Source organism: Hemitrygon akajei, chromosome 2, assembly GCF_048418815.1.
Source record: "Hemitrygon akajei chromosome 2, sHemAka1.3, whole genome shotgun sequence".
Classification (NCBI taxonomy): Eukaryota; Metazoa; Chordata; class Chondrichthyes; order Myliobatiformes; family Dasyatidae; genus Hemitrygon; species Hemitrygon akajei.
In genome coordinates, this window is record NC_133125.1 from 191,017,571 (window position 1) to 191,041,701 (window position 24,131).

A 24,131-nucleotide genomic window follows, 5' to 3' on the forward strand; every position below is an offset into this window, starting at 1 on the left:
AAAAGCAAGAATGTGGCTCTGAGGCTTTATGCAGCATTGGTCAGACACGCCTGGAGTATAGTGAGCAGTCTTGGGAAGTGCTGACACTGGAGAAGGATCAGAGAAAGTTCACGGGAATGAAAGGGTGAATATTTGAGGAGCGTTTGATGATGCTGGGCCTGTAGTCACTGGAGTTTCAAGGATGGGGAGGATCTCATTTAAACCTATCAAATATTGAAAGGCCCAGATAGCGTGGACATGGAAAGGATATTTCCTGTAGTGGGGGAGTCCAGGACCAGAGGGCACAGCCTCAGAACAGAGGGACACCTTGAGAACAGAGATGAGGAGCAATTTCTTTAGCCAGAGGGTGCTGACCCTGTGGAGTTCATTGCCACAGGTGGCTGTGGGGGCAAAGTCATTGGGTGTATTTAAACTGGAGGTTGATCGGTTCTTGATTAATCAGGGTGTCAAAGGTTATGGGGAGAAGGCGGGCAGATGGGGTTGAGAGGGATAATAAATCAGCCACGATGGAATGGCACTGCAAACTCGATGGGCTATTTTATGGTATAATACTTTGAATGTGAAATGGAAGACTCGCAGAGGGATCTGGACCAGCTGGAAAAATGGGCTGAAAATTGGCAGATTGAATTGAATGTGTGAGGTGTTGTACTTTGGGAGGACAGACCAGTGTAGGTCTCACCCACGGTGAAGCACACAGGAACTGAGGAGTGTGGTAGAACAGAGGGATCTGGGAGTTACATTGCTGTTTGCTAGAACTCCAGTTAGGCTTAACTTCTCTGTACCTACTTCCAAGCGCCTTAAAAATATGCCCTCTCATGTAAGCCAGTTCAGCCCTGGGGAAAAGCCTCCAACTACCCACACAATGACTCATTATCTTGTACACCTCTATCAGGTCACCTCTCATCCTCTGTCGCTGCAAGGAGAAAAGGCCAAGGTCTCTCAACCTATTCTCATACGGCATGCTCCCCAATCCAGGCATCATCCTTATAAATCTCCTTTGCATGGTTTCCACCTCCTTCCTGTAGTGAAGCAACCAGAATTGGAGCACAGTACTCCTAAGTGGGGTCCTATATAGCTTCAACATTACCTCTCACCTCTTAAACTCAATCCCACGATTGATGAAGAAAAATGCACCGTATGCCTTCTTAACCTCAGAGTCAACCTGTGCAACTGCTTGGAGAGTCCTATGGACTTGGACCCCAAGTTCCCTCTGATCCTCCACACTGCCAAGAGTCTTACCATTAATACTATATTCTGCCATCATATTTGATCTACTAAAATGAACCACTTCACACTTGAACTCCATCTACCACTTCTCAGCCCAGTTTGGCATCATATCAATGTTGTGCTGTAACCTCTGACAGCCCTCCACGCTATCCACAATACCATCAACCTTTGTGTAATCAGCAAATTTACTAACCCATCCCTCCACTTCCTTCCTCATCCAGGTCATTTATAAAAATCACAAAGAGCAGGGGTCCCAGAACAGATCCCTGGCGCACACCACTGGTCACCAACCAATAAGCAGAATATGACCTGTCTACCACCATTCTTTGCCTTCTGTGAGCAAGCCAGTTCAGGATCCACAAAGCAATGTCCCCCTGAATCCCATGCCTCCTTACTTTCTCAATAAGCCTTGCATAGGGTACCTTATCAAATGCCTTGCTGAAATCCATATATGCTACATCTACTGGTCTACCTTCATCAATGTGTTTAGTCACATCCTCAAAAAATTCAATCAGGCTCGTAAGGCACGACCTCCTTTGACTAAGCTGTGCTGACTTCCTAATCATATTCTGCCTCTCACAATCTTCTCCATCAACTTACCAACCACTGAGGTAAGACTCACTGGTCTATAATTTCCTGGGCTATCCCTACTCCCTTTCTTGAATAAGTGAACGACATCTGCAACCCTCCAATCCTCCAGAACCTCTCCCATCTTCGCCAGAGGCTCAGCAATCTCCTCCCTCGCTTCCCACAGTAGCCTGGGGTACATCCCGTCCGGTCCCATCTGGTGACTTGTCCAACTTAATGCTATCCAAAAGCTCCAGTACATCCTTAACATCTACATACACGTTTTTCAGTCTGCTGTAAGTCATCCCCACAATCGGCAAGATCCCTTTCCGTAGTGAATACTGAAGCAGTATTCATTAATTATCTCTGCTATCTCCTCTGGTTCCATACTCACCTTCCACTGTCACACTTGATTGGTCCTATTCTCTCACCTGAGAGATCTGACACCTGACCAGGTTCATATCCCAATACCAGATCAAATACAGCCTCTCCTCTTGTAGGCTTATCCACATATTGTGTCAAGAAACCTTCCTGAGCACACCTAACAAACTCCACACCATCTAAAACAGTCACTCTAGGGAGATGCCAATCCGATAATTGGGAAATTAAAATCTCCCACCACAACAACCCTGTTATTATTACTCCTTTCAGAATCTGTTTCCCTATCTGCTCCTCGATATCCCCGTTACTATTGGGTGGTCTATAAAAAAACACCCAGTAGAGTTATCGACCCATCCCTGTTCCTAACTTCCACCCACAGAGACTCCGTAGACTTCCATGACTTCCTTATTTTCTGCAGCCCGTGACACTATCTCTGATCAACAGTGCCACTCCCCCACCTCTTTTGCCTCCCTCCCTGTCCGTTCTGAACCATCTAAAGCCCGGCACTTGAAAGTCGCCATTCCTGCCCCTGCACCATCCAAATCTCTGTAATGGCCACAGCATCATCAAGTGCTGATCCGCGCTCTAAGCTCATCCGCTTTATTCATGATACCCCTCGCATTAAAACAGACACATCTCAAACCATCAGTCTGAGTGCGTCCCTTCTCTATCACCTGCCTATACCCCCTTTCACACTGTCTACAAGCCTTCTCCATTTGTGAGCCAACCACCCTTTCCTCCGACACTTCTGTTCGGTTCCCCCCCCCCCCCCCCCCCAGCAATTCTAGTTTAAACTCTCCCCAATACCCTTAGCAGATCTTCCCGCCAGGATATTGGTCCCCCTCGGATTCAAGTGCAACCCGTCCTTTTTGTACAGGTTTTCTCTGGACTGGTGGAGGCCGAGGGAAGATCTGATAGAGATTTACATTTTTTGCTACAGTATGTTTATTTGCTTTTTAGTACCATAAGATACAGCTTTTACCTTCCTATATTTCCTTATATTATTCAGAAAATACAGAAGTTGCGGTATTAACACAACAAACACACACGCACACACACAAAATGCTTCTATTTCAACAAGTGGTAATCTATATATAAAATGTGTAAGATTTACATTTTAAAAACCAAAATAAACTTTATTCACAATGAAAACATCTTCACAAGATCTTCACATTTATTAATTCCTAGATCAAGGACAAAGCGTTATGCAGAGTTCAATTGTATTTAAAAATAATAGCCAAAGGTTTATAAGATTGCGAGAAGCACGGATAAAGAGCGTCTCATAATCTTATTCCCTGGATTGAAATGTCTAATAGCAGAGAGCATGTATTTCAGAAACAACTTCTCCGCCCACCACCCCCACCACCCCCGCCATCAGATATCTGAATTGATTCTACTGTTTCTTTGTATTTACTGGGAATGCCTGCAAGAATATGAATCTAGGGGGTGGTATATGCAGATACTTTGAATTTTGGTCGAGGCGGGTCCGATGGGCTGAACGTCCAGCGATGGAGGCAGATATCGTGTAGAGCGAAGGGAATACTGTACTCGGGTATTTGATCACTGCTCCTTTGCCATGTTGTGAATAAAAATGAACTTGCAGGGCTGTTTCAGACCACAGGACGTAAGCTGGCCCCACCAGTTTCCTTGTGTTCACGTGGTGTTGAGAGCAATTCCCTTTGCGGCTTTATGGCGGGGAGGGGACAGCATCGGTGCTGGTGATGCAAAAAAGACTAAATAAACTTATTAAGAGTTCATCCTTGTCTACAACCGGACTCTTGTGAGTTAGGGGGTGGAGAAGAGGTCACTAAACAATCTGTTATCCATTATGGACAATCGGGTACATCCTCCCGAACAGTTCATCTGCGACAAAAGAACACACCTCACTGTACAATAGTCTCTGACTTACTGTTTCGTACATCATTGGAAATTATTGCACATTGGTAAATTAGTACTGTGTACGTTATTATTCCCCTACTTTGTTATTAGTTTAGTCTACACACTGCTCAGTGTGTTTTCCGTGTTGCTGCTCTAACGAAAGAATTTCCTACTCGGGGTCAATGAAGTATTTGCTTTTACTATTATTTAAGGCGGCCCTCCCTTCCGCTGTGACATTTGGCTGACATTTCTGTTACAGAAGAAATAGATTGCACACTGAGTGGTGTTTTAGTGTAAAAACCACTGTCTTTATTAGTATCTACTCAGTATATAGAAACTTAAATGAAATAAACAAAAGTTAACAGTGTTTGTGTGTGTGTGTGCGGCCCCCAAACAGTCAAGTTTAGGAAGAATTACTTAAGTCTTGAGATTCAGATGGTAAAGTAGAAAAGTTCAGTAATGCACGGAATGAATGATGGGAGAGAGATTTGTAATCCACACAGAAATTCCCGGGGGGGGGGGGGAGGAGGAGGGGGGAGAGAGGAGAGAGAGAGAGGGAGGAGAGGGAGAGGGAGAGAGTTGGGGGGGGGGGGAGAGAGAGAGAGAGAATGAGAAAGAATTGCCAGTTCCACGCTGGTAACGAAATAACAGTCGTCGAAGATCCTATCCGTCCGTGTTGTACGAAATCCACTTAGAAACATCACCAGGTGACAGTCACAGGAGTATCGTTTTTAAGGCGGTTACCACAATACCCTGATTCCAGGTAAAGGTCAACAAAAGTGATACCACAGGACACTCCAACAAATCCACAAACACGGATTATGGATTATATGGAATGACAGTCACACATCGTAGGGCACCGTGTGCCGATGATCAACCCGATCGTCTGGGCATCGAAGAGTTCCAGACCATAGCAGTGACAAGCTGAAGCTTCAACAGCCTGTCTTCTCTCTCTCTCTCTCTCTCTCTCTCTCTCTCTCTCTCTCTCTCTCTCCTCTCTCTCTCTCTCTCTCTCTCATCTCTCTCTCTCTCTCTCTCCCTCTCCCTCTCCCCTCTCCCTCCTCCCTCTCCCGTCTCCCTGTCTCTCTCTCTTTCAATCTGTCTCTGTCTGTCTCTCTCTCACTCTGTCTGTCTCTCTCTTTCTCTCTGTCTCTCTCTTTCTCTCTCTTTCCTCACTGTCTCTCTCTCTTTCACTGTCTCTCTCTTTGTCTCTCTCCCTCTGTCTCTGTCTCTCTCCCTCTCTGTCTCTCTCTCTCTGTCTCTCTGTCTTTCTCTGTCTCTCTCCCTTCTGTCTCTCTTTCTCACTGTCTCTCTCTCCCTCTGTCTCTCTTTCTCTCTCTCCCCCCCCTCCCCCCCCTCTCTCAGTCTCTCTATCTCTGCCTCTCTCTCACACACGCAGCTTGTGACTGACGTCATAGTTCCGCCTCATTCAGGCAAAGTGACATTCACGGTACAAGCCTGCGTCTCCCGTAACATTTCCAACTAGGCAAAAATTAAACTGATCGACCCCCTTCAATTCCCGAAGCCTGGGAAGGGCCGATACCAAATTCAAACAAGAGCCTCGGGAGAATTGCACAGCTTCCACAGAAATCAATTCCGGACGAGCACCCCAAAATGCCCGCCAACAACAGCTTACAGACTCAGAAGAAAGAACAACATTAATCCCAGTTGGTTTACACTGGAATACAATTCTCGTTATCAGTAAATTTTAACTCAAACAAGCTTCCAGCACTCTCTCGCGACAAAGAAGCATTCCTACTTTTAACAGAGAAGCCATTTTGATTAACATAGGCAGTAACAGAGATAAAGAAGAAACCCCCCTTTACACTAGCAATGTAACCCCCTGGGTCGCCTCAGGCTCGCTCTGCTCGTTCTAGTCTAGGGGGAGCAGCCTTCGGCCCCGCCAAACTGGGTAATCAGCTTGTGTGGATGCTGTGTAATGTCCCTGCCTCGCCCAAAAACAGACAGTACACCATATGCGATTAAATGAGTACAATTTATAAAGGTTTATAACTTTATAAAGGTTTATAACTAAGTGATTAATAACGATACAGTATATATGAAGGAAAAAAAATAAAGAAAAGGCGCCAAACTTATCAAAGTCCAAACCACTTCATGCTTGGGGTCCGTTCCTCGCCCCAGTTTACAGCATCGCGTCCTCTCTCTCTCACCCCCTCAAGCATTCCTACTTTTAACAGAGAAGCCATTTTGATTAACATAGGCAGTAACAAAGATAAAGAAGAAACCCCCCTTTACACTCTGAAAGGTCAAACTTGGAGGCAGAGGACAGGATTCTGGGGAACAGAGGGAACAGGGATCATGGACAAGCCCCTCAAAGTTGCCGTCCAAGTTGCTAGGGTGGTTAAGAAGGCATACGGTGAGTTGGTCTCCATTAGTCAGTCGTTCAGGGGCAGTGAGGTAATTTTGCGGTACCCTAAAACCCTGGTGAAACCACACTTTTTCTCTTTGGAGTGAAGAGGGTCCGAGGCGGGCAGGGTGTGGAGGGCTGTAGTCGGGGTGCCGGTTGCTGGGGTTCGGCTCGGACCAGAAGGGTCTGTTTCTGTGCTATGACCCTATCCGTGGAGGGGAAGCCATGCTTAACAAGCATTCCGAAGCGTTCCAAAGCAGATACAAAGGAGCCGGAGAGGACAGGGGGTGGAGTCCTTGCAAGAGAAGAGTGTGGAGACTGGATAACTGAGAGGCGGTGAGCTTGGGGGTGCTGTGGAGCATTGCTCAGACCACACTTGGAGTATTGTGAGCAGTTTTGGGCCCCTTATTTAAGAAAAGTTGTGGTGCCACTGGAGAGGGTTCAGAGGAGGTTCGTGAAAATGATCCCAGGAATGAAAGTTTAGAAAAATGAGGGGAGATCTCATTGAAACCTATTAACCCGCATGGGTTTCCTCCAGGTGCTCTGGTTTCCTCCCACATCCCAAAGGTGCATGGGTAAGGGTTAATGCATCGTGGGCATGCTATGTTGGCCCCAGGTGACACTTGTGGCTGCCCACCTGTGTCAGCCGATGACACAAACAACCGTTTTCACTCTGTTTCCATCACATGACAAAAACTAATTCTACACAGGTTTTGTTGGTACCATTTCACCTGCCTTCCGGGCTGACAGCTGCCCCTGGCACCCTCACTGTGCCACAGACACCACCATCCTGGTGGCCAGTGATCACTGTGGCCCCCATTTCGACCACTTCCACTTCCACCGAGTCATACTGCATCTGCGGCGAGGGACCTCTCCCTGAACTGACAGGTTTCTGTTGGTTCTCCAGGTTGATTAATAGATTGGCACAAACTAAATGGGAAGAAGGGCCTGTTTCACTGATCCGGTGTCCTGTGACCCTCCAGATACTACCATGGACATTACCAGTACTTCCCACTACACTATCTCTGTAAGCTTCTCCACATCCCCCAAACCCCTGTGGCCTCCCCCACCCCCGAACCCTCCACCACATCACCCTCTGAGTTCCCCTGCTCAGGTGACAGAAAGGGAATGGGTGGGACTTGGAGGAAACGGATGTGGAGATGGTCCAGAGGAGGTGCACAAGAATGATTCTGGGATTGAAAGTGTTAACATATGAGGAGGGTTTGATGACCCTGGGCCTGTACTTGCTGCGATTGAGAAGAATAAGACAGGATCTCATTGAGACTGTCAACAGATGCGGATATGGCCCAAGTGCGGAGTGAGAGGCGCTGAAGCAGGCCGATATCTCACAGAGTTTTATGTGAACAAAGTTAAAGGGAAAATAAATAAATAAACACTAGGCCAAAACAGGGCCATTGACCAAAACACTCGATTGGAAAACGAAGCCTACACTGCGGCTGAAACGGACAACTAAGAATGAAACGAATCCCGCTAGCCTTCGGAGTCAGCGGCTGGATTGTCCAGTTCTCTGAGGCAAACCGGAATGCAGGTAACGAAGTGTAGCTATGACTGTATCCAAGTCTCGGCCAGTACTCCGACGGAATGAATAGAGTTAAATACTAACACAGTGAAATAATAATTAGCGGGCACGAGCATATTCACGAGTGCAATTGCCGTATCTGCTGCCCCGCCGAGTCTGTGGTTGTGACAGATATCTGGGAGAGGAGAGTGGGCCTTGGGGAAAGGGAAGGAGTAGGGGACCCAATGGGAATTGTAGGGTGGATGAGAGGGGAACCAGAGTGAGGAATGGAAAAAGACAGAAGGTAGGAGGGGTAGAAGTCACTGGGAGTTAGAGAAATCGATTTCAGTCCTGATGAAGGATCTTGGCCCAAAATATCAAAATCCCTGCTGAGTTCCTCCAGCATTTTGAGTGTTCCTCAAGATTTCCACATCTGCCATTTCTCATGGGGTGAGGAGGGTGAGCAGATTGGCTCTTTCTCTTCTGGGTACCAATCCTGGTGGGAAATTCTGCCTTTCAGGCTGTGTCCAGGCGGCGGTGTGTCGGTTTGCTGTGATGGAGTCCTCAGTGTTGCTGCCTCTCCTCATCCTCGGTTTCATCCATCAAGTCCAGACCGGTGAGTGACTCTCGCGCCTCTGTTAGACTGTGCGCTGGGCCGGCCTGCCTTCCGTTTGCAGTTGGCATGGTGTGGGATCAATTTTGGTGACGGTGCTTGTGAATCTGATTGGTTTCTGATGGGAGAGGGTGATGCCATTGTCTCTCCACACCCTCCCACTCGTCCTCCATTCCCCATCCCCCCAGTAACTCCTACACCATCGATCCTCTAACCAGACATCTGATTGGTGGTCAGTGTCAAATGCATTGACCTTTGCATCAAAGACATGAGATAGCTTATATACACAGATTGAATGTATATCCGTAAAGTGACACGAGGTATAGGAGTGTCTGTACATAAAGTGACTGACGGAATGATAAAATAGTGGTGGCTGAGCGTGTGGAGGGGTGGCTGAGCGTGTGGAGGGGTGGCTGGAACATCATGACTGATGCCACTCACTCTGCTCATGAAACGTTTCCCCTCTCCCATCAGGGAGGAGGCTACGTATCATCCACGCCAGGACCAACTGACTCAAAACCAGTTACTTCCCCCAAGCAGTAAGGCTGATCAACACCTCCACCCACTAACCCACCCCTCCACACCCCCCAACCACCACTACTTTACCATTTCCTGTCAGTCACTTTATGGACATGCATTCAATCTCTGTATATTATCTATATAGGCTGCAGCTGTTACTGACTTCATGAAAACCTGTGTGGATGAGTGTGTGCCTACAAAGAGTTACTGTACATTCCCAAACCAAAAACCGTGGATGAACCGGGAGGTACGTCATATGCTGAATGCTAGAACTGTGGCATTCAAGTCTGGCGACCCAGATCTGTACCAGAAAACCAGGTATGATTTGCGGAGGGCTAATTCAGATAGATAGATAGATAGATAGATAGATAGATAGATACTTTATTCATCCCCATGGGGAAATTCAACTTTTTTTCCAATGTTCCATACACTTGTTGTAGCAGAACTAATTACATACAATACTTAACTCAGTAAAAAAAAAAATGATATGCATCTAAATCACCATCTCAAAAAGCATTAATAATAGCTTTTAAAAAGTTCTTAAGTCCTGGCGGTAGAATTGTAAAGCCTAATGGCATTGGGGAGTATTGACCTCTTCATCCTGTCTGAGGAGCATTTCATCGATAGTAACCTGTCACTGAAACTGCTTCTCTGTCTCTGGATGGTGCTATGTAGAGGATGTTCAGAGTTATCCATAATTGACCGTAGCCTACTCAGCGCCCTTCGCTCAGCTACCGATGTTAAACTCTCCAGTACTTTGCCCACGACAGAGCCCGCCTTCCTTACCAGCTTATTAAGACGTGAGACGTCCCTCTTCTTAATGCTTCCTCCCCAACACGCCACCACAAAGAAGAGGGCGCTCTCCACAACTGACCTATAGAACATCTTCAGCATCTCACTACAGACATTGAATGACGCCAACCTTCTTAGGAAGTACAGTCGACTCTGTGCCTTCCTGCACAAGGCATCTGTGTTGGCAGTCCAGTCTAGCTTCTCGTCTAACTGTACTCCCAGATACTTGTAGGTCTTAACCTGCTCCACACATTCTCCATTAATGATCACTGGCTCCATATGAGGCCTAGATCTCCTAAAGTCCACCACCATCTCCTTGGTCTTGGTGATATTGAGACGCAGGTAGTTTGAGTTGCACCATATCACAAAGTCCTGTATCAGTTTCCTATACTCCTCCTCCTGTCCATTCCTGACACACCCCACTATGGCCGTGTCATCAGCGAACTTCTGCACATGGCAGGACTCTGAGTTATATTGGAAGTCTGATGTGTACAGGGTGAACAGGACCGGAGAGAGTACGGTTCCCTGCGGCGCCCCTGTGCTGCTGACCACCGTGTCAGACCTACAGTCTCCCAACCGCACATACTGAGGTCTATCTGTCAAGTAGTCCACTATCCAATCCACCATGTGAGAGTCTACTCCCATCTCCGTTAGTTTGTGCCTTAAGATCTTGGGCTGGATGGTGTTAAAGGCACTGGAGAAGTCAAGGAATGTAATCCTCACAGCACAACTGACCCCCTCTAGGTGAGAGAGTGATTTGTGCAGCAAATACGTGATACCATCCTCCACTCCCACCTTCTCCTTATACGCAAACTGAAGAGGATCCTGGGCGTGCCTGGTTTGTGGCCTCAGATTCTGTATTATCAGCCGCTCCATGGTCTTCATCACGTGCGACGTCAAGGCAACAGGTCTGAAGTCATTCAACTCCTTTGGTTGTGGTTTCTTCGGTACCGGGACAATACAGGATGTTTTCCACTGTCTGGGTACTCTTCTCTGCTCCAGGCTCATGTTGAAGATGCGCTGTAATGGTTCTCCCAGCTCAGTCGCACAGGCCCTCAAGAGCGATGAGACAATTTTGAAGAAGGTTGGAGGCGATATCGGATGTACCACAACTCTGGCAGGGTTTGCAAGACATTACTTCCTACAACGCGAAACCCCATAGCATGAATGGCAGCGATGCTTCACTACCAGATGAACTCAACGCCTTCTGTGCACGCTTTGAAAGGGAGAACACAACCATAGCTGTGAAGATCCGTGCTGCACCTGATGACCCTGTGATCTCCGTCTCAGAGGCCAATGATAGGCTGTCTTTAAAGAGAGTGAACCGTCGCAAGGTGGAAGATCCCAATGGAGTACCTGGTAAGGCTCTGAAAACCTGTGCCAACCAACTGGTGAGAGTATTCAAGGACATTTTCAACCTCTCACTGCTATGGCTGGAAGTTCCCACTAGCTTCAAAAGGGGAGGGAACAATTATATCAGTACATAAGAAGAATAATGTGAGCTGCTTCAATGGCGTTTGCCCGGTAGCATTCACATCTACAGTGATGAAATGCTTTGAGAGTTTGGTCATGACTAGACTGAACTCCTGCCTCAGCAAGGACCTGGACCCATTGCAATTTGCCTATCACCACAACAGGTCAACAGCAGATGCAATCTCAATGGCTCTCCACATGACATTGGACCACCTGGACAACACAAACACCTACGTCAGGATGCTGTTCATCGACTATAAATCAGCATTCCACACCATCATTCCCACAATCCTGACTGAGAAGCTGCAGAACCTGGGCCTCTGTATCTCCCTCTGCAATTGGATCCTCGACTTCCCAACCGGAAGACCACAACCTGTGCAGATTGGTGATAACATCTCTTCCTTGCTGACGATCAAAAAGTTCACCTCAGGGGTGTACGTCCATTATTAAGGACCCCCAACACCCAGGGCATGCCCTTTTCTCACTGTTACAATCAGGTAGGAGGTACAGAAGCCTGAAGGCACACACTCAGCGATTCAGGAACAGCTTCTTTCCCTCTGCCATTTGATTCCTAAATGGACATTGAGCCACTGCCTCACTTTTTTAAATGTACAGTATTTTTTTGCACGTTTTTAATCTATTCAATATAGATTTACTGTAATACACTGTAATAGATTTACTTACTTATTTTTTCATTTATTATTATTTGTTTATTATTTTTCCCTGTATTATGTATTACATTGAACTGCTGCTGCTAAGTTAACACATCTCACATCACGTGCTGGTGAAAATAAACCTGATTCTGATTCTCGCGTTTATTGTGTTTTTATTATCGTGCTTTTTTCTGCTGCACCGGATCTGGAGTAACTATTATTTGTTTTGCATTACACTTGCGTACTGGGAATGTCGTTAAACAATCTGGAATCACCCTGTACGAGTGCCGTCAGTAATTCCAGGCCCCCTTGTCGTTGCAGAGCAGTTACAGGTGGCTTGTTCCCAGATTCCGATAATGGCACAAGTCAGCTCCCACGTGGTGCTGGAATGCCAGGTGACCCCGACCATGGACCTTCGGGACAAGGAGATCCGCTGGACCAAGGACGGGGCCCTCGTGCACCTCTACCGCTTCACACAGGATGAGAACGAGCAGCAGGATTCCAGGTTTCAGGGCCGCACCCAGCTCTTCAAAGACCAGTTCCAAGTGGGCAACGTCTCGCTGTTGCTGCACGGCGTCAAGCTGTCGGACATCGGCAGCTACAACTGCTTTGTCGAGGTGGCGCCCGACAACAACCACGATTCCAGTGTCCAGCTGGAGGTTACCAGTGAGTAACCCAACACACCCACCTCCACGACTTCCCCGTCCGGCACCGTTTACATTTTCCGCCAATCCAACATGCTCTCCATACTCACCCATGTTCCCCACCCTCATCCTCTTCTCCCTGTCTGTGCTGTCAATGTGCAGGCGAGGGCGAGCTGGGAAATTTCAGTGGCATAATTCAGTGGCCACTTTATTAGGTACACGTGTACACCTGCTCGTTAATGCAAATATCCAATCAGCCAATCACGTGGCGGCACCTCAGTGCATAGAAGCATGCAGACACGGTCGAGAGGTTCAGTTGTTGTTCAGACCAAACATGAGAATGGGGAAGAAAAGTAAACTTCGTGATTTTGACTGTGGAATGATCGTTTACCCAGACGGGATAGTTGAGTTTCTCGGAAACTATTTATCTCCAGGGGTTTCATGCAAACAGTCTCTATAGTTTATACAGATGTAACGCCCCGCCGAGGGTTTTAACGCCAATGTTGCGAAGTTCATGTAATGGGCTTCCTGTAGCAGCAGTGTTTGGGTTACTGTTAAAGATAAGGTCATCCAATCAGGAGAGTGGGACGGGGAGGCTGTTCTGGAGACGGCTGGGGGAGCAACTGACACCTGACGGCTGGGGTCTTTTTTTGTTCGGCGGGAGATGAAGGGAGAACCGGATTCGATCCGGTGGGAAAACGCGGTTCGATGGCAGAGGTCTACCGGGATCAGTGAATACGGCTTTTGGAAGATTTGGGCTTCTGCCTGCCTCTGCAGGTTTGACTGTCTAATTACACTGGCCCTTTTTGGTTTTTTTTTCTTCTTTACTAATCGTTTGCTCAAGTTAACGTTCATAAATAAACTTCATTATAATTTTATGCAGTGTTCTTTCCGTTATGTCTTGCCGACGGCCTATGCAGAGGAATCACACAAACCGGGGTTTGGGTGGGCGAGACATCCTAACCTCACGGATCTGGCGGGAGCAAAGTCCGAGACGCCTTAACGAGTGAAAATGGAGAGCGGTGGGTACTCGGCGCAGAGTCCGGGGGCTATTAGTGAGGGGCTATTCGTAGAGCCGCTCAGTAAAAGGGGTATCGTCGTGGATTGAGTTTGATGGATGCTGTGTGATTGCTCTAAGCATTAAGTAGGTTTGTATTTAAACCTGAGCTGAACTGTTGTCTGGGAAAGTGGTTAAAGATATGGACGCCGGAGGGATCGAACGATTCAAAGAGAGTACACGTAGCTAACGTTTGTGCTCTGGGAGGGGGGGACACCGCAGCCCACGTGAATTGTTGATTGGAGTTTTAAGCATTGTTAAAGCATGAGGGAAAGTTATGATCAGGAAACGAAAGTTTGACCAAGCGACGGGAAAAGATGTAGCATTAGTTCAGAATAGTGCTGGCGCAACGGGAGTGGATCAGCCTGTTATCACTGGGGCCGTCCGTACTTTCCGAGAAGTCGGAGGCCGAGTTTCCAGTTGCAGAGGGCGGAGTTGCTCTCGTGTCGGCGGAGCGAGCCGAAGGAGGGGTCTGATGAGTCCTCCAGCGAGGGCAGAAAAGTCTGATCCTTCCACAACCATTTGACGCATTTACCATTGACGCCGCTCGGTGTCCAAGAGCTCTGATGACTACCCGTTACTTGTCGTTAGAGTTTTCGGAGGCGGGTGTGGGAGTAGCTGAGGTCCCTGATATGTTAGTGTTTGAGTCCTGACGAAGGGTCTCGGCCCGAAACGTCGACAGTGCTTCTCCTTATAGATGCTGCCTGGCCTGCTGTGTTCCAACAGCATTTTGTGAGTGTTGTTTGAATTTCCAGCATCTGCAGATTTCCTCGTGTTTCCTCCTGGTTCATTACGGCTGTTGGTTTGGGAACGTACAGCAAGTTTTCATAGGCACACACTCATCCACACAGGTTTTAATGAAGTCGGTAACAACAGCAGCATACTCATCCAGGCTCGAAGGTGAATCCCTGAATACAGTCCGGTCCACCGATTCAAAGCCGTCCTGTAGGTGATCCTGTGCTTCCCTTGTCCAAACCCTCTTGGTCCTCACTACTGGTGCTGCAGTCTCCAGTCTCTGCCTGTACTCGGAGTAGACGTACAGCCGGGTGATCAGTATTCCCGACGTGAGCATGTGGGATAGCCTGGTGATGGAGGTGTAACAGTTCTCCAGTGTGTTATTTCCTTGGGTGCTACAGGTGATTTGTTGATGGTAATTATTTAGTGACTTTTTCAAAGTGACTTTTTAAAATCCCCAAAGTGATGGTGAAGGTGTGGGGATGTGCTGTTTTGTGTATATTGATCATCCAGAGCCTGTTTGACATTGGCCTGAGCTGGAATGTACACCACTACCAAAATGATGACAGAAATTCCCCGTGGCAGGTAAAATGGACGGCACATGCTGTAATTGCAAGGTATTCTAGGTCTGGTGAGCAGAACTGGGACAACACGGATGCTTTCACCTCTTCACCAAATTACCATCACCACCAGGAGTAACGTTTAGAGTAAACTTTATTATCAAAGTGCGCGTAGACACGCACGCACACCACTATACACAATTCACTTCCTTGTGTGCATACACAAATCGTTAGAATAATTACAATAACAGGATCAGTGAAAGATCAGCCAGAGTGCAGAATACAACAAACTGTGCAAATGCAAATATAAATAAATAGCAATAAATAACGAGAACATGAGATAACAAGATAAAGAGTCTTCAAAGTGAGATCATTGGTTGCAGGAATTTTTCAATGATAAGAGTCCATAAGAGTGCAACTCTCCCCTTAGTTTAAGAGCCTGATGGTTGAGGGGTAGTAACTGTTGTAGAACCTGGCGGTGCGAGTCCCTTCTGCCCGATGACAGCAGTGGGAAACGAGCACGGCCTGGGTGGAGCTGAGGATCTCTGATGACGGATGCTGCTTTCCCACGACCGTGTTTCATGTCGATGTGCTGCTTGTCATCTCTCCAGCTTCTCAACAAAACTCACTCAGGTGTAGCACTCTAACTGTCCCTGCACCACGTCCGTTAGTTAAATGGTCGTTCAGCTCTCCTTGTCCTGTTATTTAAGTGTGATTATTGATATTTGTGCCTGTGACCGTTCCAGTAATTGTTGATTGCTCGTGGCTGTTTGTACTATTGTCTTGTAATTGTTGGTTGCTATTGAATTGACTTTATTTAATACATCCTTCACATACATGAGGAATAAAAATCTTCATGTTATGACCTCCGTCTGAATGTGTGATGTGAAATTTATAGTAATTTGTAATAAACAGTATGTACAACAGGACAGTTAATATAACTGTATCAGTGTGAGTTAATCAGTCTGATGGCCTGGTGGAAGAAGCTGTCTCGGAGCCTGTTGGTCCTGGCCTTTATGTGGTACGGTTTCCCGGATGGTAGCAGCTGGAACAGTTTGTGGTTGGGGTGACCACGGGCCCTTTTCACACACCTGTCACTGTAAATGTCCTGCACAGTGGGAAGTTCACAACTACAGATGCGCTGGGCTGTCCGCACCACTCTCTGCAGAGTCCTGTGATTAAAGGAGGCACAGTTCCCATACCAGGTAGTGATGCAGCCAGTCAGGATGCTCTCAATTGTGCCCCTGTAGAAAGTCCTTAGGATCTGGGGACTCATGCCAAACTTCTTCAACCGTCTGAGGTGAAAGAAACACTGTTGTGCTTTTTACACCACACAGTCAGTCTGTACAGACCGTGTGAGATCCTCGGTGATGTGTATGCTGAGGAACTTAAAGCTGTTCACCCTCTCAACCCCAGATGCATTAATGTCTGTCTCATTCCTCCTGTAGTCCACAACCAGCTTCTTTGTTTTTGTGACATTGAAGGAGAGGTTTTTCTCTCGACACCACTGTGTCGGGGTGAAGACTTCATCTCTATAGGCTGCCTCGTTATTATTTGAGATAAGGCCAATCAATGTAATATTGTAAACACAAAATACTCTGCAGATACTGGGGTCCAGGCAACATGTACAACACGTTGGAGGAACTCAGCAGGTCGGGCAGCATCCGTGGAAATGAACAGCCCTTCGTCAGGACTGAAGTGTCTCGGCCCGAAACGTTAACTGTTCGTTTCCACGGATGCTGCCTGACCTGCTGAGTTCCTCCAGCATGTTGCAAATGTAGTATTGTCTGTTCTGTCTGGTACTGTCCCGTGTTTTGTGCTTGATTTGAACCACAAGTCAAGTCAAGTCACTTTTATTGTCATTTCGACAATAACTGCTGGTACAGTACATAGTGAAAACGAGACAACGTTTTTCAGTACCATGGTGTTACATGACACAGTACAAAAACTAGACTGAACTACGTGAAAAAAATCAATTTTGGTACGTTTCACAGACTTGCAATAAAGTAATTCTGATTACGAACCCTAACCCATTCTTTGGAATGTGGGAGGAAATCCATTTGGTCACAGGGGAAATGTACAGACTCCTCAGAGACAGCAGCGGGAATTGAACCTGGGTCATTGGTGCTGTAATAGTGTTACGCTAGCGATTACACTACATGGGATGAAAGCTGGCACGTGATGGGTGGATCCAGACGAGGTGGGTTTGACTGGCCGATGGAGTCGGGGTGAGAGAAAGGTGGAGACAAGAGAGTGAAAGTTCAAGTTTCTTGTCATCTGACAATACATACTGTATTTACAACAAAAGAAAACAATGTTCATCTGGACCGTGCAGCGCCCGCTAAACACACAGCACATAGGAACAAAATATTACCATAAATACGTGAATGAAAGTTAATTCAAAATGCATGTTGTGCACAGCACAGGTGAACGGTAAACAGCTGGCATTCCGAGCCATGAGATCTTGGTGGTGGCAGGGAATTCATTAATCTGTTAGACACAGGGGTCCCATACCAGTGTGAAATTAGATGATTAGAGGTGTGGGGGTCTGATACCAGTGTGAAATTAGATGATTATTACACACAGGGAGAGGTGTGGGGGTCCCATACCATTGTGAAATTAGATGATTATTACACACAGGGAGAGGTGTGGGGGTCTGATACCGGTGTGAAATTAGATGATTATTACACACAGGGAGAGGTGTGGGGGTCCCATACCATTGTGAAATTAGATGATTATTACACACAGGGAGAGGTCTGGGGGTCTGATACCAGTGTGAAATTAGATGATTATTACACACAGGGAGAGGTCTGGGGGTCTGATACCAGTGTGAAATTAGATGATTATTAGACACAGGGAGAGGTCTGGGGGTCTGATACCAGTGTGAAATTAGATGATTATTACACACAGGGAGAGGTGTGGGGGTCTGATACCAGTGTGAAATTAGATGATTATTACACACAGGGAGAGGTGTGAGGGTCTGATACCAGTGTGAAATTAGATGATTATTACACACAGTGAGAGGTGTGGGGGTCTGATACCAGTGTGAAATTGGATGATTATTAGACACAGGGAGAGGTGTGGGGGTCTGATACCAGTGTGAAATTAGATGTTTATTACACACAGGGAGAGGTGTGGGGGTCTGAAACCAGTGTGAAATTAGATGATTATTAGACACAGGGAGAGGTGTGGGGGTCTGATACCAGTGTGAAATTAGATGATTATTACACACAGGGAGAGGTGTGGGGGTCTGATACCGGTGTGAAATTAGATGATTATTACACACAGGGAGAGGTGTGGGGGTCTGATACCGGTGTGAAATTAGATAATTATTACACACAGGGAGAGGTGTGGGGGTCTGATACCAGTGTGAAATTAGATGATTATTAGACACAGGGAGTGGTGTGGGGGTCTGATACTAGTGTGAAATTATGGAACACAAATGCCTGGCCTGCTGTGTTCCACCTGCATTTTGTGTGTGTCGCCGGAAGAGTTCCTGTGGGGTACAAATACTCCTATTGTGAGGAGCGTAGTGGGAGCCTGCAAGGAGAAAGTTGGAGAGAGCTTTCTGAAAAAATCGTCCATTCACCCTGTGTTCCGAGCAGGGCCGGATTAGGCTGTAGCATATGTTATAAAGGGGCCCTGAATTTTTAAAAATGCACATTTAAGTACCAAAAGATAAATTATTTAGTTGCATTGTAAAGCAATTCAATTTTTTCATTTGCTGTACAGCCAGATAATACGACACTTCAGTAATAGTATTGCTTACATGTAGGTATCAATTTCAAATGTCAAAAATTAGAAAACTACAACTTAAATTTAGATTTTCTATATTTAACACGAGCAAATTTGTTCCCGCACACCGTCCCACCCACTGACACTTCTCAACCAATGAGAGCATGATTCTCCCAGTGGTACGCGCTGATTGGCTGTGAGTGTGTTTGAGGACGGACTGCTACCGGGAGCTGGAAGTCTATGTTTGTTCTAAGAATCAAAGGAATTTCCCGAAAACTCAAAGTACAAAGTAAATTTTATTATCAGAATGAAACTGGGTTCAGAGCTTTTAGGAAATGCGCCATTATGAACTCAATCCACAGTACTTGGTCAAAGAACTGAAGATTGATGGCTGACGTCATTGATTTAAGTGTAAATGGATCGTCGACCCAAAACTCAGTCTAACAGTCGTGAGAAGCCGATTTCACCAGACTGGCAAGCATTTAGTGCGGGCGGGGCCCTCGAAAATGTGGGGCCCGTAGCATCTGCTACTTTTGCCACTAGTTAGTCCGGCCCTGGTTCCGAGCTGCTTTTAGGAAGTGAACGCGATAAGCACAAAACGAGGAACGCCCAGTCCGAAAGTGTTACGTTACGGCCTGGGGAAAGTAGCTGGAGTGACGGGAAACCCCAACTGTCCCTGAATGCCTGATGCCGAGGCCCTCCTACAGGAGCAGGAGTAGGATTGGAGCGCCAACCAGACCTTGAAAAAACTTATCCACCTTGTCTTAAAATACTGACTGAGGCAGCCTCCACTGCTTCATTGGCAGAGAATTCCACAGATTCACCACTCAGAGAAAAGGAGTTCCTCATCCCCTCCGAATCTTGAGCCTATGCCCCCGATTCTAGACTCGCCTATCAGTGGAAACATCTTTCCTGCCTCTATCTTATCCCCTTCATAATTTTATATGTTTCCATAAGGTAGAAACATAGAAAACCTACAGCACAATAAAGACCTTTCGGCCCACAAAGTTGTGCCAAACATGTCCTTACCTGAGAAATTACCTAGGGTTACCAACAGTCCTCTATTTTTCTAAGCTCCATGTACCTATCTGAAAGTCTCTTAAAAGACCCTATCGTATCCGCCTCCACCACCTTCGCCGGCAGCCCATTCCATGCACTCACTAATCTCTGCGTAAAAAAATTACCCCTGACATCTCCTCTGTACCTACTTCCAAGCACCTTACAATTGTGCCCTCTCAAGCCATTTCAGCCCTGGGAAAAAGCTTCTTACTATCCACACCATCAATGCCTCTCATCATCTTGTTCACCTCCATCAGGTCACCTCTCATCCTCCATCGCTCCAAGGAGAAAAGGCCGAGTTCACTTAACCTATTTTCATAAGGCATGCTCCCCAATCCAGGCAACATTCTTATAAATCTCCTCTGCACCCTTTCAATGGTTTCCACATCCTTCCTGTAGTGAGGCGACCAGAACTGAGCACAGTACTCCAAGTGGGGTCTGACCAGGGTCCTATGTAGCTGCAACATTACCTCTCAGCTCCTAAACTCAATCCCACGATTGATGAAGGCCAATACACCATGCCTTGTTAACCACAGAGACAATCTATGCAGCAGCTTTGAGTGTTCTATGGACCCAGACCCCAAGATCCTTCTGATCCTCCACACCTCCAAGAATCTTACCATTAATACTATATTCTGCCATCATATTTGACCTACCAAAATGAACCACTTTACATTTATCTGGGTTGAACTCCATCTGCCACTTCTCAGCCCAGTTGTGCAACCTATCAATGTCCCGCTGTAACCTCCGACAGCCACTGTAACACTACCCACAACACCCTAAACCTTTCTCATCAGCAGATTTACTATCCCATCCCTCCAATTCCTCATCCAGATCATTTATAAAATCACGGAGTAAGGGTCCCAGAACAGATCCCTGAGGCACACCACTAGTCATCCACCTCCATGCAGAATATGACCCATCTACAACCACTTTTTGCCTTCTGTGGGCAAGTCAGTTCTGGATCCACAAGGAATACCCCCTTGGATCCCATGCCTCCTTACTTTCTCAATAAGCCATGCATGGGTACCTTATCAAATGCCTTGCTGAAATCCATATACATTACATCTACTGCTCTACCTTCATCAATGTGTTTAGTCACATCCTCAAAAAATTCAATCAGGCTCGTAAGGCACAACCTGCCTTTGACAAAGCCATGCTGACTATTCCTAATCATATTATGCCTCTCCAAATGTTCATAAATCCTGCCTCTCAGGATCTTCTCCATCAACTTACCAACCACTGAAGTAAGACTCACTGGTCTATAATTTTCTGGGCTATCTCTACTCCCTCTCTTGAATAAGGAAACAACACCCACAACTCTCCAACCTTTTCCGTCCCCATTGATGATGCAAAGACCACCGCCAGGGGCTCAGCAATCTCCACCCTTGCCTCCACAGTGGCCTGGGGTACATCCCGTCTGGTCCCGGTGACTTATCCAACTTGATGCGTTCCAAAAACTGTAGCACACCCTCTTTCTTAATACCTACATGCTCAAGATCTCCACTCATTCTTCTGAATTCTAGCAAGTACAGTCTCAGGCGATTCAATCTCTCCTCATAGTCTAACACCCTCATCTCTGGAATCAACCTGGTGAACCTGCTCTGGACTGCTTCCAAAGCCAGTGTATCTTTCTCCAAGTATGGAGACCAGAACTGCACACAGTCCTCCAGGTGCAGCCTCACCAGTACCCTGTACAGTTGCAGCATAACCTCCCTGCTCTTGAATTTAATCCCTCTAGCAACGAAGGCCAATATTCCATTTGCCTTCTTGATAGCCTGCTGCACCTGCAAACCAACCTCTTGTGATTCATGCACAAGCACTCCCAAGTCCCTCTGCACAGCAGCATGCTGCTATTTTTTTTTTACCATTTAAAGAATAATCTGATCTTTCAGTTTTCTTTCCGAAGTGGATGACCTCACATTTGCCAACATTGTACTACATCTGCCAGACCCTTACTCACTCACTCAGCCTGTCTATATCAGACTCTCCCAATTTTGACCCCTGAGGAACACCACTAGTCACTGGCAGCCAACAAGAACAGGCTCCTTTTATTTCCACTTGCTATCTCCTGCTGTCAGCCGTTCCTCTATCCATGCCAGTATCTCCCCTGTAATGCTATAGGATTTTATCTTGTTAAGCAGCCTCATGTGTGGCTCCTTATCAAATGAACATAGAAATCTACAGCACATTACAAGCCCCTCTTCCTCCTGCCTCTCCCTCTCTCTCCCCCCTTCCCCCACCTCTACCTCCCCTCTTCACCCCACTCTCTCCCTCCCCTCTTCCCCTCCCCTGTTCCCCACCTCTCTCTCCACTCTTGCCCCTCCTCTCCCATCTTCCCCCTCTCCCCTTCCCACCATCTCTGCTCTTCCCCCCCACTCCCCTCTTCCCCCTCTCTCTCTCCCCTTTTCCCCTGCCTCTCCCCTCTTCCCCTCCCCACATCTTTCCCTCTCCCCTCTTCCCACCATCTCAGTTCCCCCCACTCCCCCTCTTCCCACCATCTCAGTTCCCCCCACTCCCCCCTCTTCCCACCATCTCCGCTCTTCGCCCCACTCCCCCTTCCCACCATCTCCGCTCTTCGCCCCACTCCCCACCATCTCCACTCCTCCCTCTTCCCCCTCTCTCTCCCCTTTTCCCCTGCCTCTCCCCTCTCCATATCTTTCCCTCTCCCCTCCCCCACTCCCCCCTCTACCCACCATCTCCGCTCTTCGCCCCACTCCCCCTTCCCACCATCTCAGCTCTTCCCCCCCACTCCCCCCTCTTCCCACCATCTGCGCTCTTCGCCCCACTCCCCCTTCCCACCATCTCTGCTCTTCGCCCCACTCCCCCCTTCCCACCATCTCCACTCTGCCCCACTCCTCCATCTTCCCCCTCCCCACTATCTCTGCTCTTTGCCCCACTCCCCCTCTCCTCTTTCTCCTCTTCCCACATCTCTCTCCCTTCTTCCCACCTCTCTCCCCTCTTCCCCCTCTCTCTCCCCATATCTTTCCCTCTCCTCTCCCCCCACTACCCACCATCTCCGCTCTTCGCCCCACTCCCCCTTCCCACCATCTCAGCTCTTCCCCCCCACTCCCCCCTCTTCCCACCAACTGCGCTCTTCGCCCCACTCCCCCTTCCCACCATCTCTGCTCCGCCCCACTCCCCCCTTCCCACCATCTCCACTCTGCCCCACTCCTCCATCTTCCCCCTCCCCACTATCTCCACTCTTTGCCCCACTCCCCCTCTCCTCTTTCTCCTCTTCCCACATCTCTCTCCCTTCTTCCCACCCCTCTTCCCCCTCTCTCTCCCCTTTTCCCCTGCCTCTCCCCTCTCCATATCTTTCCCTCTCCCCTCCCTCCACTCCCCCCTCTACCCACCATCTCCGCTCTTCGCCCCACTCCCCCTTCCCACCATCTCAGCTCTTCCCCCCACTCCCCCCTCTTCCCACCATCTGCGCTCCGCCCCACTCCCCCTTCCCACCATCTCTGCACTTCGCCCCACTCCCCCCTTCCCACCATCTCCACTCTGCCCCACTCCTCTATCTTCCCCCCTCCCCACTATCTCCGCTCTTTGCCCCACTCCCCCTCTCCTCTTTCTCCTCTTCCCACATCTCTCTCCCTTCTTCCCACCTCTCTCCCCTCTTCCCCCTCTCTCTCCCCTTTTCCCCTGCCTCTCCCCTCTCCATATCTTTCCCTCTCCCCCCTCTACCCACCATCTCCGCTCTTCGCCCCACTCCCCCTTCCCACCATCTCCGCTCTTTGCCCCACTCCCCCTCTCCTCTTCCCACATCTCTCTCCCTTCTTCCCACCTCTCTCCCCTCTTGCCCCTCTCTCTCCCCTTTGCCTCTCTTTCTCCCCTCTTCCCTCGACTTTCTTCCCCTCTTCCCTCTACCCCCTCTCCCCCTCCCCTCTTCCACCCTCTCCCCTTCCCCCCTCTCCTCTCTTCCTCCCTTCTCCCATTCCCCCTCCCCTTCCCCCTCTCTTTCCCTCCCCTCCTCTTCCCCTGTCTTTCCCCTCCCCCTCCCCACCCCTCTCTTTCCCTCCCCTCCCTACCCCACCCCCTCTCTTTCCCTCCCCTCCCTACCCCACCCCCTCTCTTTCCCTCCCCACTCCCCCTCCCCTCTCCCCGCCTCTCTCTTTCCCTCTCCCCTCTACCCCCTCTCTTTCCCTCCCCTACCTTTCATCCCCTCTTCCCCGTCTCTCTTTCCCTTTCCCCTCTCTTTCCCTCTCCCCATTCCCCCGCCTCTCTCTCTCCTCTGCCTCTCTTTCTCACCCTCTCTCTCCCCCATTCCCCGCCTATCTGCTTCTCCTCTTTCCCTCAAACCCCGCCTTTCTATCTTTCCCTCAAACCCCGCCTTTCTACCTCTCCCTCC

The 24,131-nt window shown here is 48.1% G+C and overlaps 1 protein-coding gene across 1 annotated transcript; it reads left to right on the forward strand.

Annotated features, from left to right (window-relative positions):
- The first annotated feature begins 7,897 nt into the window (after nucleotides 1–7,897).
- LOC140721756 (myelin-oligodendrocyte glycoprotein-like) lies at nucleotides 7,898–13,116 on the forward strand. Its single transcript, XM_073036556.1, has 3 exons — nucleotides 7,898–7,970; nucleotides 8,461–8,556; nucleotides 12,312–13,116. The coding sequence occupies exons 1-3, from the start codon at nucleotides 7,898–7,900 to the stop codon at nucleotides 12,662–12,664; spliced, it is 522 nt and encodes a 173-aa protein (XP_072892657.1). The 3' UTR covers nucleotides 12,665–13,116.
- The last annotated feature ends 11,015 nt before the right edge of the window (nucleotides 13,117–24,131 follow it).

Bases quoted from the DNA above. Each gene is read 5' to 3' on its own strand.
- LOC140721756 (XM_073036556.1), top strand. From the start codon at position 7,898: ATGAAACGAATCCCGCTAGCCTTCGGAGTCAGCGGCTGGATTGTCCAG. The intron at 7,971-8,460 runs GTAACGAAGTGT...TCTGCCTTTCAG, and splicing joins TGAGGCAAACCGGAATGCAG to GCTGTGTCCAGGCGGCGGTG. The intron at 8,557-12,311 runs GTGAGTGACTCT...TTGTCGTTGCAG, and splicing joins CATCCATCAAGTCCAGACCG to AGCAGTTACAGGTGGCTTGT.